The 14,423-nt window shown below is 40.2% G+C and overlaps 1 protein-coding gene across 8 annotated transcripts in view; it reads left to right on the top strand.

The window, feature by feature from the left end:
- Positions 1-935: 935 nt before the first annotated feature.
- LOC128685722 (uncharacterized) overlaps positions 936-14,423 on the top strand; it is a 307,925-nt gene continuing 294,437 nt past the window's right edge. For 5 of the 8 annotated variants that reach the window (XM_070083238.1, XM_070083245.1, XM_070083272.1 and 2 more), the window contains exon 1: positions 940-1,207. In XM_070083238.1, the coding sequence (XP_069939339.1) occupies positions 1,094-1,207 (114 nt within the window). In that variant the 5' untranslated portion in view covers positions 940-1,093. Of the gene's footprint in view, positions 1,600-14,423 lie in introns of all 8 variants that reach the window. The other 3 variants (XM_070083258.1, XM_070083243.1, XM_070083252.1) reach the window with 2 other exon arrangements.

The following is a 14,423-nucleotide window of genomic DNA, read 5'->3' as shown; positions in this document are numbered from 1 at the left end:
CAACACTTGTTCAACCTTTGGACGAAGACCTACTTCGACTAGTGGATGGTACCACTATGACCCCGCCTCCACCTGCTTCACGTCACCTCACTACAGTATATAAGCCACGTCTACGGCCCTATGCTGTACATTCTTCAAGATTGATGGACTGAACACATCGACTCCAGGTTGAGGGACTGATTACCTCGTTCTCCTCCTCTCCTTACGCCTTCCTCTTTGTATTGGACTGATGAAGCCACTGTGTGGCGAAACGTTTCCTGAATAAAGATTCCCATATGCTGCATAAGTGTCTCAATCTTCAACAAGTACTTTGCACTGGTAGTGGCGCTTAGTGAACAGTAAAGTTAAAAACCTTTGATACAGAAAGTATGTCTATTACCAGAAATTATTACTGTTTGCTTGAGGATACTTTTGCAAATTTATGAAGGATACTTTCATAGAATTATTTACTGGCCTAATTTGGTTGGCGGAGATGTTTTGGTGTTTGTGCCATCTTGTTTCAGTGTATTTAGAGTTGTCCAGGAAGTCCTCGCTATTGTTTTAAGGTGACTAATTATGATAAGTAGTGTCTATCATTTTACTGTCCATATCATACGTCTGTGGGTCCTCTAAGGACCGAAAATTGTTGTTAGCAGTCAGAGGAAATTGACTTACTTGTTGGCTGGTCACCATGTTAGGTCGTTTGTTTGTTTACATTATGATGCGCTTGTCACCCCTCACTTGTTACCACTCAGGCTGGCCACACACTGCATTTAATATTTGCCCACTTTCCATCCCATGATGACCACGAAGAACTGACTATTAACATTATTTTATATTATCAACTAATTTTTGCTCTTGCTGGCTTGGTGAAACAGTATAAATGTTTGGCAGCTAAATTATGTGTCACAGTTTATGTAGGTAGAGTTGGGGGACGTGGCTCAGGTGTTGACACATTAGTGTTGCTCAGGGGAAGACATTGTGCATGTCTTGTTAGCTGTCAGACACAGTGGTAGTTGGTTATCTGCGGGCTGAAGGCTTCGTGAGAGTGCCGGTGTAGCAGACAAGATTGTGTGTTATGTGAACCAAGACCTGCCATCACAACACTGCTACCATGGGGGTTGGCAGGCCAGCAATGGGCATCACCAGCCCCGCTAAGATGACAGCTAATATATTTGTATCATTTATAGGGGCTGGTATGCTAGGCCTACCCTTTGCCTACAAAGAGGTAAAGCAGAATGAAAGTTGAGGTGTGCAATGAATGGAAATTGAGCACTAAATGTCTAGAGGAACTGAGCCTGACTACATTACAAAGACCAGGGAAGACAACAACGGCATACAAAATACTCAGAGGACTTTATAGGGTGGACTTAGACTGTTTGAAAGGCAGGAAACTATTTCACGAGAGAACAGTTGGAAGCTACATACACATGAGCCATGGAGAGGTCAAAAATACTTCTTTAGCCTCAAGAACTGCAATGACCTAGTTATAGAAGTGATGGAAGGAAGACTCCTTACATAGCATTAAGAATAGATAAGAAGCTAGGAGAGTGTGACTCCAGAAACAACCAGCTAAGAGGCAGAAAGGAGCTGAAACTCGACCCTTGCAACCACAGGCAGGTAAACACACCTATGTAGATGACCTTCCCGGTAAACTCAAAATGTTTTTTTTTTTTTTTTTCAGAATTCCAAACTGTTAAAAAACTATGAACACAGAAGGCCTATAGAGAGCTTGACATGTTACAGGGGTGGTCAGATAAATAGCTTCTGGAGTCAAATAAGGGAAAGTCATAAAATAAGAGGGGGAGATCGAAAAATAAAATAAAATGCTATACATTCATCAATTAATGAATAGGATCTGGGAGTAACCATCACCCTTGTCACTGGAAAAACGCATAAACTGTTGGTCAGCAGCATGTGTGAAGCTAGTGATAATATAATAATAATACTATCTTTATACAAGTACATATACAAGGTATACAGGCCTAGCTGACATGAGTGACACTTCTTTATAGAAAGCCACTTGTTATGCAGAGCATTTCGGGCAAATTAGGTCAGTTTTGTCCCAGGATGCAACCCACACCAGTTGACTAACACTCAGGTACCCATTATTACTGATGGGTGAACATGGACAACCAGTGTAAGGAAACACGCCTGATGTTTCCAACCTTTGCTGGGAATCAAACCCGGACCCTCACCATGTGAAGTGAAAACTTTTGCCACCAGGCCATGGGCCACTGTGATCTCAAAATACTCTTCAGGAATCTCTGAAAAATCCTTAGACAGCACCAGCTTGGAGTCCCACTCCTAATGGAGCATCTATCAAACCTTTCATATGTGCATAGGTTTGCAGCCATACTAGTACCAGAGCTGAGGGGCATGCACTACACAAAGACTAAAAAAATTGACCCTAACAACTCAGGATGAAACGATGACTAGGGAAGACATGATTGTGACGCACAAGATAACTCGCTAATAGGGTGCATAGTAACAGACTGTTGAAATTTCAGTACCAGATATAGGAAGCATAGAGGGAAGCTAAACACAGCTGAGTTAGAGATACAGTATTATGAAGCATTTTTTCCAGTCTCTGATTACAGGGGGACGAAAAGATTTAGGTACAGAATTAATGGATGACAGAAATAACTACAGTGGAACCTCGGTTTTTGTGAGTAATCGGTTCAAAAAAGACTGACAATAAACCAAATCGTATGAAAACGGAAGCAATATTTCCCATAAGAAATAATGTAAATCTAATTACACCTTACCAGACACCCAAAAATATTAACAAAAAATACATTTTATAGAGAATAAGTATAGTTTTACATACAAACTAAGAACATAAGAAAGGAGATACACTGCAGTAGGCCTGTTGGCCCATACTAGGCAAGTCCTTCACAAATCCTACCCACTAACAAAATAAACGTTACCCAAGCAATAAACTTTGACACTTCTGTTTACTCACGTGCAAGTCCCACTCAAATCCAACCCCTCTCAATCATGTACTTATCCAACCTAAATTTTAAACTACCCAAGGTTTTAGCTTTGATAACCATACTAGGCAGACCATTCCACTCATCAACTACCCTATTACCAAACCAGTACTACTTTCCTATATCCTTTCTAAATCTAAACTTAATTAATTTGAATCCATTATTGTGGGTTCTCTCTTCGAGGGATATCCTCAAAACCTTATTTATATCCCCTTTGCTAATACTCGTCTTCCACTTATACACTTCAATCATGTCTCCCCTCATTCTTCGTCTTACAAGTGAATGTAGTTTTAGGGCCTTCAATCTTTCTTCATATGGAAGATTTCTAAAACTACGTATTAGTCATTCTACGTTGAATGTTTTCTAATGAATTTATGTCCATTCTGTAATATGGAGACCAGAACAGAGCTGCATAATCTAGGTGAGGCCTTACTAATGATGTATAAAGCTGTAATATAACTGTTGGACTTCGGTTGCTTACACTTCTTGATATAAATCCCAGTAATTTGTTTGCCTTATTATTACGCCTAGGCATTGCTGTCTTGGTTTAAGGTTGCTGCTTACCATAACCCCTCCTCCCCCCAAGTCCTTTTTGCAGTCTGTATGGCTAAATTCTACATTATTTAACTTATAAGTACTAGGGTTATGGACACTCCCGAGCTTCAGAACCTTGCATTTATCTTCATTGAACTGCATCTGCCACTTTTCTGACCAGGTATTGAGTTTGTCTAAATCCTCCTAAAGTTCCATGATATCTACATTTGAATCGGTTATCCTACCTATCTTTGTGTCATCAGCGAATTTGCTTATTTCACTAGTAATTCCCTCATCAAGGTCATTGATATATATTATAAACAACAACAGGCCTAAGACTGATCCCCATGGAATGCCACTTGTTACAGATCCCCACTCGGATTTAACCCCATTTATGCACACACTCTGCTTCCTGTCTGTGAGCCATGACTCGATCCATTTATTTATTTATTTATTTATTTAATAATTTGAACATATATACAGAGATACAAAAAAATACAGGTAAGAGCAGCATGCCAAAGCCAATTGTATGCATAGCATTACGGGCAGGCTTAAAATTAACTTAAGATTAACTTAGCAATGATGTAATCAGTGATAAAACATTATTGTAAACAGATAACAATAAAGCACATATGAGTATTACAAAGACAGGTCATATGGTTGCATGCATTGCTGTACATTCAGTAGAATGGAGTATTCTGTTAGGTAGTGTATTTAAAAAATAACAAAGTTAGATTGGGTCTTAGGTTTAACATTTATGTGATATAATTGTGAGAAACATTTAAGATATACAATTTATAAGGTTCAGTTATTCAGTATTTATTTGGTTTTGGGTGAGTAAGTGATCTTTGAGAAGAGACTTGAATTTATAAACAGGTAGTGTTTCTTTTATATTTACAGGTAATGAATTCCAGATTTTAGGGCCTTTTATGTGCATTGAGTTTTTGCATAGCGTGAGATGGAAACGAGGAACATCAAAGAGTGATCTGTGCCTTGTGTTATGGTCATGTGTTCTGTTGAGGTTGGCAAGGAGATGTTTGAGGGGAGGGTTAATATCAGAGTTAAGTGTTCTATGTATGTAATAGGTGCAGTAATAAGTATGGATGGTTTGTATGGTGGAGTGTGCTGCCTGTAGTGGGAATTTGTTATCATTCTGACTGCAACCTTTTGTTGGGTAATTAGTGGTCTGAGATGGTTAATTGTTGTTGAGCTCCATGCACAAATTCCATAGGTGAGATAGGGGTAAATAAGAGTGATATAGGGCCAGGAGGGCTGACTGTGGAACATAGTACTGTATCTTCGATAGTATGCCTACAGTCTTGGAAATTTTCTTAGAAATTTGTTGTATATGTGTATGAAATTTGAGTCTATTATCAAGGTGGATTCCTAAGAATTTTCCCTCTGTTAGCTTTGTGATAGGTGATCCGTTTATCATTATGTTAAGAGGGACATCTGTAGCTCTGTTACCAAACTGAGTGAAGTAGGTTTTGTCAATGTTTAGTGTAAGTTTGTTAGTCCTCATCCAGGTAGATATTTTCTGTAATTCGGTATTTACAGTATTGGCTAGCATGACTAGGCTCGGGTGAGAGAAGGAGTATGTAGTGTCATCTGCAAATAGTGTGGGCTTGAGTATAATTGCGAAGCATTTGGTAGGTCATTTATGTATAGGAGAAAGAGAAGAGGGCCAAGGACACTTCCCTGTGGGACACCAACTGTAATTGGTTGTGCGGAAGAGTTTGCCCCATTTGTGTACACATATTGGCTTCTGTTGCTGAGGTATGACTTGAGGTAGTTGAGGGAGTGCCCTCTTATACCATAGTGTGACAATTTTATGTGGAGCAAGTCATGGTCAACTGTATCAAAAGCTTTACGTAAGTCAATGAAGATCCCCAGTGGGACTTCTTTTTTCTCTATTGCAGTGTATATATGTTCTAGCATGTGTATAATAGCATCATTAGTATTTTTATTAGGCCTGAATCCAAATTGGCAGGGGTTGAGTATGTTTTGGGAGATGAGGTAGGAGTAGATTCGTTTATGAATTAATTTTTCAAAGATTTTTGAGAGAGGGTGTAAGTTGGATATTGGCCTATAGTTATTCAACTCTGTTTGGTCTCCTCCTTTATGGATCGGGGTGACCCTTGCTATTTTGAGAACTGTAGGGAAGGTAGAGGATTCAATGGATTTGTTAAAGAGTGTTGCAATGATTGGTGATAGCACTTGACACCTTTTTGTATATAAAGGGTGGTAAGGTATTTAAATCTCCTGCCTTGTTTTTTAGTGTGTTGATAATAAGGGAGACTTCTGTTGGGTTAGTCGGAGCTAGGAACAGTGTGTTCAGGTAGTTGCCAGTGAGGTAGTCATTTGGTGGGGTATCTGAGCTTGGGATTTTATTGGCAAGGTTTTTGTCCTGTAGTGGAGAAGAAATCATTGAGTATGTTTCCTGTTTCTGTTGGTGGGAGTTTGGGTTCATCTGATTTTGCTAATTTAATTTCGCTATTTTGTGATATCTTTTTTGTTCCTAGAATTTCTGATAGGGTTTTCCAGGTCTTTTTTATATCACCTTGTAAGTTGGATAATCTGTTCTCATAATACAATTTTTTTGCCCTCCTTATCAGGCTGGTTAGGATTGACGAGTAACGTTTTGTTTGGTCTCTGGTTATGTGACCCATTCTGTACTGTTTTTCATATAGGTGTTTTGTATTTATGGATTTGAGAATGCTGGGTGTTAGCCAGGGACTGTTCAGTCTCTTAGCTGTCATCTGTTTAGTTTTTTTAGGGCAGTGCTTGTTATAGAGGTATTGGGTCTTTTTTAGAAAATTATTAATACATTCGTCAATATCTGTATAGATTTCTAACTCAGTGTGCCAGTCAATGTTTGTTACTGCTGTTGTGAAGTTATTAATGGCTGCCTCATTGTGAAGTCTGAAGGTGACTTTAGTAGTGTCTTGGGGTAATTTACCAAGAGTTGTTATGAGGAAAGTAGGGTAGTGGTCTGTGGTATTATCTGTGATTATGCCTGATTTTAAAGGGGATATGGTGCTGGTCTAGATGTGGTCAAGTAGGGAAACACTAGTCTCTGTAACTCTTGTAGGTTTTGTTACTGTTGGTAGCAACATGCAGTAACTCATTGTGTTTGTGAATTCAGTAACGTGTGGGTCCTGGTCTTGCAGGAGATTTATATTGAAGTCACCTGAGAGTAGTAAGTGATCTTTGTTCATGCGTGCATCAGTTATCATACTTCCTAGGTTTTGACTAAATCGGCTAATGTTTGACTGTGGAACTCTGTAGATGTTTATCTATGTGAGAGGTTTTTGTAGGTATTTGGATTTGAATTTAGCTATTATATATTCCCCATGTTCATCCCTTGTGCAAGTATTAGTGATACATTCTAGTTGGTCTGAGTAGTATATAGCAGTGCCACCCCCTTGTTGGTCTGGCCTACAGTTGTGTATGGCTGTGTAACCAGGAATGGCATAGACATCTGTAGTATCAGGCTTTAGCCAGGTTTCAGTTAGTGTAATGATGGACATATTGGCATGCAAGGAATTTAGTAATGAAACCATACCCCGGCCGGGATTGAACTCGCGGTCAGAGAGTCTCAAAACTCCAGCCCGTCGCGTTAGCCACTAGACCAGCTAGCCACTAAGATTCGTCCAACTAAGTATATTTCTACACCATAGGAAGGTTAGCACAGGCACCACTGTGACCACAAATGCAAGTTTTTACAGACGAATCTCCAGCTAGCATGGCCATGACGAACTCTAGCTCAAGTCCCTTCACTGCCGTCAACATGACTCACGAAATCGTAATGACACGATTGCAAACAAACCATACCCCGGCCGGGATTGAACCCGCGGTCAGAGAGTCTCAAAACTCCAGCCCGTCGCGTTAGCGACGATTTCGTGAGTCATGTTGACGGCAGTGAAGGGACTTGAGCTAGAGTTCGTCATGGTCACGCTAGCTGGAGATTCGTCTGTAAAAACTTGCATTTGTGGTCACAGTGGTGCCTGTGCTAACCTTCCTATGGTGCAGAAATATACCTAGTTGGACGAATCTTATAGTGGCTAGCTGGTCTAGTGGCTAACGCGACAGGCTGGAGTTTTGAGACTCTGACCGCGGGTTCAATCCTGGCCGGGGTATGGTTTGTTTGCAATCGTGTCATTACGATTTCGTGAGTCATGTTGACGGCAGTGAAGGGACTTGAGCTAGAGTTCGTCACGGCCACGCTAGCTGGAGATTTGTCTGTAAAAACTTGCATTTGTGGTCACAGTGGTGCCTGTGCTAACCTTCCTATGGTGTAGAAATATACCTAGTTGGACGAATCTTATAGTGGCTAGCTGGTCTAGTGGCTAACGCGACGGGCTGGAGTTTTGAGACTCTCTGACCGCAGGTTCAATCCCGGCCGGGGTATGGTTTGTTTGCAATAGTGTCATTACGATTTCGTGAGTCATGTTGACGGCAGTGAAGGGACTTGAGCTAGAATTCGTCACGGCCACTCTAGCTGGAGATTCGTCTGTAAAAACTTGCATTTGTGGTCACAGTGGTGCCTGTGCTAACCTTCCTATGGTGTAGAAATATACCTAGTTGGACGAATCTTATAGTGGCTAGCTGGTCTAGTGGCTAACGCGACGGGCTGGAGTATTGAGACTCTCTGACCATGGGTTCAATCCCGGCCGGGGTATGGTTTGTTTGCAATCGTGTCATTACGATTTCGTGAGTCAATTTAGTAATGCTATGAGGTCATCGTAATGTTTGCTTAAAGATCTGATATTGTAGTTAAAGACAGTTATGTTGTTGTTGGCTCTGAGGAGTGCCTTTGATTGTTCTGCTGTGTAGTAATTTCAGGAACTGTTTGATTCATTTAAGTCATTAAATAAGAGGTTGGTATCAGGATCAATGCTTGTAATCATAAGATTTGTAGTGAATCTATAGGTAGAATTAAGTATAAAACAAAGTAAATATTCTGAAGCTAAAAAATAGCACCTGAACTATTTAACAAATGTAAAAAAAATGATCTAAGGTAGTTTTTTAAAGCTAAAATAAAGGAGAGCACTTTTTCCCCAATGCCATGAGCTGCCACTTTCTTTAACAGTCTTTGGTGTGGTACTCTATCAAAAGCCTTAATAAATCTAAATAAACAATATCAAATTCTTTATCATGATCAACAGCCTTAAAAACTTAACTGAAGAAGGTTAACCCGTAAATGGTCCAAACGTATATATACGTTTTTTTCAACATCTGAAAGTATGTAAAAAAATGTAGATCTTCTTTTTTGTTTTACATTTGAAAACGTGTAAAAAAACTTTTATCTACTTTTTTTTTATATATTTGAAAATATGTAAAAAAAAGTAGATCTACTTTTGTGGCACTACGAATTTGAACGTTGATCTGTTTGGACCGTTTAAGGGTTAATAAATTAGACAGGAATGGCCTCTCATGAATCCATGCTCAGTATCATTAATCAGATCATGCTTATCGAGATAGCTTCTTATAATATCCACTACAATTGACTCTGGTAATTTGCCTACAATTGAAGTCAGGCTTATTGGGCGGTAATTTGACAGTAACGACTTGTCCCCTACTTTAAAAATAGGAATTACATGAGCCATCTTCCACATATCAGACACTATACCTGTTTGAAGAGATAAATTAAAAATATTAGCTAATGGTTCACAGAGTTCCATTTTGCATTCCTTAAGAACCCTTGCAAAAAGCTCATCAGGACCCTGCGATTTATTTTGTTTCAGTCGGTCTACTCATTTCATAACCATTTCGCTAGTGACTGTGATATTACATAATTTATCTTCTTCAGGCCCACTATAAAAATTAATTACATACTGGGATATTGTTAGTGTCTTCCTGTGTGAAAACTGAGAGAAAATAATTATTAAAAATCGAACACATTTCATTCTCCTTGTCAGTAAGATGCCCAGAGTTATTTTAACCTTTGTTCTATAATTCTGGAGAAAACCTTTTGGGTTACTTTTCAAATCCCTAGCAGCTTTAATTTTGAAGTCCCATTTAGCTTTTCTTACTCCATTTTTAATGTCCCTCTTAATGTCAATATATTGACCTCTTTTGATGTGCCTATAAATTCCTTTCTTCTGCCCTAAAAGATATTTGAGCCTATTATTCATCCATTTTGGGTCATTTCTATTCGATCTAATTTCTTTATATGGGATAAATGTTCTTTGGGCAGCATGTGTAGTGTTTAGAAAACTGTCATATTGATAGCTCTCTTCGTTACCCCAGTAATCTGCTAAGTGAAAATCTGGGACCGTTACTGAGTTGTTCCTACTATCATACTTCCATTCAGTGCTAAAGGTAATTGATTTATGGTCGCTTGTGCCAAGTTCCTGTGTAATTTCTAAATTATTAACAAGGGTTTTCTTGTTTGCCAGAACCAAGTCAAGCAGGTTATTTCCCCTTGTAGGTTCTGTCACAAACTGCTTCAAAAAACATTCCTGAACTACTACTAAAAAGTCAATTCTAAATTCCCAGTCAAAAAATTCCAATTAATCTGACTAAAGTTAAAGTCCCCTAGAATTGCTACGTTGTCGTGCCTTGTGGCTTTAACAATTTCCTCTCAGAGTAGTCCCCCTTGGTCCCTATCTAAGTTTGGAGGACAGTATATTATTCCTATAATAAATTTTTCATACCCCTCTGAGAATTCTATCCAGACAGACTCTGTATGTGTTGTTTCAGACTTTATACCCACTTTTATGCAACAGTTTAAACGATCTCAGACATACAGTGCCACCCCGACCCCCTTACCGATACTTCTGTCTATTTGAAACCATTTAAAACCCTGAACGTGACATTCAGCAGGCATGTCCCGATTTTTCATATTAAACCATACCTCGGTTATGGGAAAAACACCAGTGTTACTCGCACTTGCAACTAATCTCAGTTCGTCCATCTTATTTCTCACACTACGTGTATTAGTATAAAATATGTTTAGAAAACCTCCCTTCCCTTTTCTCTTCCTGCTGATTTCTGTTTCTCCACTATACCTGTTACTGTCCTTGTCACCTAGTGCCAATGGGTTTCCAGTATTCACCAATAACTCTACCTCATTCTGCTTATTACTGGTTTCCTTAAAACTCACACTGTCACTACACTGAGAATTCATTGATTTTCCACAAGAGCCCATACCACTATTTCTAGTTTAACCCTTTGACGGTTTCGGACGTACTAGTACGGCTTACGTGCAGGGGTTTTTGACATACTAGTATGCATAAATTCTAGCGCCGTCAAATCTCGCGGGAAAAGGCTGGTAGGCCTAGATGTGAGAGAATGGGTCTGTGTGGTTGGTGTGCGTGGTAGAAAAAAAAATCTGGGACCCAGTGGTGCATTGTGGGAATGCCATCTTAGTACACAATGTCCACCATGCCTCATGGTAAGAAGTTCCTCACTCCTCGGCAAATTGGGACACTTTTGTTCCCCAGTGGCAGTTCTAATACAGATGGAAGTGCCAGTGAAGATGAATTTCAAGGTTTTGGTGAGGTTTTGACCGAAACTAATGACCATAATATCGGTAATAGTGAGGAAAACCCTGACGACCCTCAGCCTTCCACCTCTGGTGCTGGGCCGTCTTGTTCACGTTCAGTTGTACCAGAATCAAAGAGGAAACTCCTATTTTCCCAAATCCCAGACTCAGCTGTGAGCATTTGTGATGATAGTGATAGTGATTATGAACTACAAGCTCTTGAAAATAGTTCCAGTAGTGATAGTGAAGTGGAATATTCCCCAGTGAAGTGTCGGTATATATGACGATATATGCGCTCTGGTAGTGTGCCATATGCTATTCCAAGGGGAAGGAGTACATCTCGGAGTACATCCCATGGCTGTACAACAGGAACAGACAGTGAAAATGATGATGATAGTGTTGCAATTGGGATGGAAAATGTGCATGGTGGTGGTAGTGGTGGTGACGGCCGTGAGGCACCAGCAGTGGGCCATGCTCCCACCCATGCCGCTGCCTCAGCTGATCTACAACAAAGGCCACCATCCCCCACCCACCCACCACACCAGCCTCCACAACCACAACCACCTGTCATTGTCCAGTACCCACCAGCAGACTGCACCTGGGATTGGCAAGAAGCTAGCAATTTTGTTCCAAATGCCCACCAGTTTGATGACAGTCAAAGTGGAATACAGCCATCTTGTACACTTGGGAACAATGCCACTGAACTGGAATGTTTTGAGTTATTCTTTGACGAACCCCTGATCGAAAGTATTGTCATGGAAAGCAACACATACTACAAGTACACCATGACAAACACAATACTTTCACCAAAATCAAGTCTACACCAGTGGAAGGAGGCAACTGTGGCTGAGATGTATCTTTTCTTTGCCACAATAATGCTTATGCCACATGTGTATAAGCACAAAGTGAAATGATACTGGTCAACAGACCACCTGATTGCAACCCCAGGTTTCAGTGATATAATGCCAGTGAATCGATTTGTGCTAATGTTACGTATGCTTCACTTCTCAGACAAAACCTGGCCTGACAGAAACGACAGGTTATATAAGATTAGGCATGTGTTTGTGTATCTGAAAGAGAAATTCAATATGTATTTTTATCCCTTCAGGAAGCTTGTAATTGACGAGTCTTTGATTCTGTTCAAAGGAAGTCTCTCTTTCAAGCAGTACATACCAAGCAAGAGGAAATGCTTTGGTATAAAGTTGTTTGTGCTTTGTGATTGTTACTGTGGTCTGGTATTGTATATTGTGTACACTGGAAGTTATACATTGCAAAATACCAGGAAGTTATTGGGCATCTCTGATGATGTGGTTAGAACAATGATAGAACCATACCTTGGTAAGGGGCATATATTATATACTGATAACTGGTACACAAGCCCCTCACTCAGTGATTTTTTGCGAGTGAACATGACAGATGTGTGTGGCACAGTGCGTGTAAATCGGAAACATATGCCCAGGTTTGACGCTGGCACTCGTAGAGGTGAGGTCCAGGCGTTTGCTGCCAATGACATCATGGCATTTCGGTGGCATGACAAACGAGATGTCACACTGTTGTCATCAGTTCACCCTAATGAAATGGCAGACACTGGCAGGCAGCATAGAGAGAGCAATGAACCCATTCTAAAACCTGCAGCTGTGATTGATTACACCCTGAATATGTGCTCAGTGGACAAATGTGACATGCAGATTAGGTTTGCTGATTGTGTTCTCAAGAGTTATAAGTGGTACATAAAACTCTTTTTCCGTCTTCTGGACATTTCCATGCTCAATGCTTTTAATATGTATAAGATGAGGACCAGAAACAAACCACAATACGGCAAATTCTGTTTGTCTGTCATCAGACAAATAGTATTCAAGTACCAAGGAAGAACACCTGCAATAGACCGCCCACCAAATTATCAACAACTACCTTCTCGTCTGAAGCATGGTGATCACTTCCTGGTGATCACTACTGCTTTCAAGAAAAAGGCTCAGAAGAGGTGTTACGTCTGTGCACATACAAAAAACCGCCCACAGCAACGCAGAGACACTCGTTTTATGTGTGAGGAGTGTAAAACACCACTGTGCGTGACACCATGTTTCAAAGACTTCCACAGGCTTCAGAACTTCTAGAAATATTCCCTGTGACTGTATATGTGTATATAAAATATAGTAAAATAGTAATAAACAACATTTCATATCATTTGTTGGTGTAAATATTTTTTATAAACAAAACAATGACAACAGTGTTTATGCCCTTATTGTGTAGTATTGAAAAAGAAAAAACTTACAAAATACTGATCATATTGGTCTCACAGGCCATACAAGTTATGTGGAAAAAGAAAAATTAAAAAATAATAGAAATTAGTACATAAAGTAAATAAAAGAATACCGGGAGACAGCAGTCGGCGATGTTGCCACAATGTCCCCCTTTTTCATCAACTTCACGCCTCCATGTCTCCGTAAGTATTGATGGTAAAAAATTTTTGTTTAGCCTATAATAATTTTTCATAAGAAAAAATAATTTTTTTTTTTTTTGGAAATTTGGCCGACCCTGAGAACGAGTCTCTGAGAGAACCTGTCGACCCTCAAAGGGTTAAAGACCTAACAGCTCCCTCTATTGCAATGGCCAGTGCTCACACCCCCAAACCTAGATAAGTGAGCCCCATCCCTGACATACATGTCATTTCTGCCATAGAAGAGGTCCCAGTTGTCAATGAATGTTATTGAATTTTCCTTAGTGTTTGTCCAGCCAGCAATTGACACCAATTGCCCTGGACAACCATTCATTTCCAACTCCTCTCCTTTGCAAAATGCCACGTATTATCTCTATTGCTGTCCTGTACCTTCTAATCAGATCTTCACTCCTACCTCTGCCAACATCATTGCCTCCCGCACTGAGGCAGATAATAGGATTGCTCCCATTACCTTTTATGATATCGTCTAGATGGCTAACAATATCCCCCATCCCAGCCCCAGGAAAACATACCCTCTGCCTCCTCTTCCTGTCCTTAAGACAGAAAGCCCTATCCATAAACTGGCTGTCCCCAACTAAAACAGTGTTCTTACCTTCACTGGCAGAGTTCATCATGACATTCTCAGTGGTCTTCGTTGTGGTTTCAAGGGATATCGACTCACTCTCGTCCGCCAGTGCTTCCTTGGTGCTCATTGTGACATTCCCAATGGGCAACCCACATTCTTCAGGTAGTGCCAAAAATGGGTTGGATGGTACCACACTAGTCTTCAGGTTCTTTGTTGTTTCTGCCACTCCAACGGTCTTCTTGATCTTCAGCTTCGCTCCATGTTGCCCGGCCACTGACTAGGTTTCCCTCTTGACCTGAGGACTCGCAACAGGAGGATTACTATGAATCCTCTTGTTTTCCTCTGTCAGTCACCATATCCCAAGCTTAGCAACCCTAAGCTCCTCTTTTAGCTGCTGGTGTAAAA

The sequence above is a fragment of the Cherax quadricarinatus genome, chromosome 1 (assembly GCF_038502225.1).
Source record: "Cherax quadricarinatus isolate ZL_2023a chromosome 1, ASM3850222v1, whole genome shotgun sequence".
Lineage (NCBI taxonomy): Eukaryota > Metazoa > Arthropoda > Malacostraca > Decapoda > Parastacidae > Cherax > Cherax quadricarinatus.
Note: the sequence above shows the minus strand (reverse complement) of the source record. Positions and strands in the feature narration are given on the sequence as shown.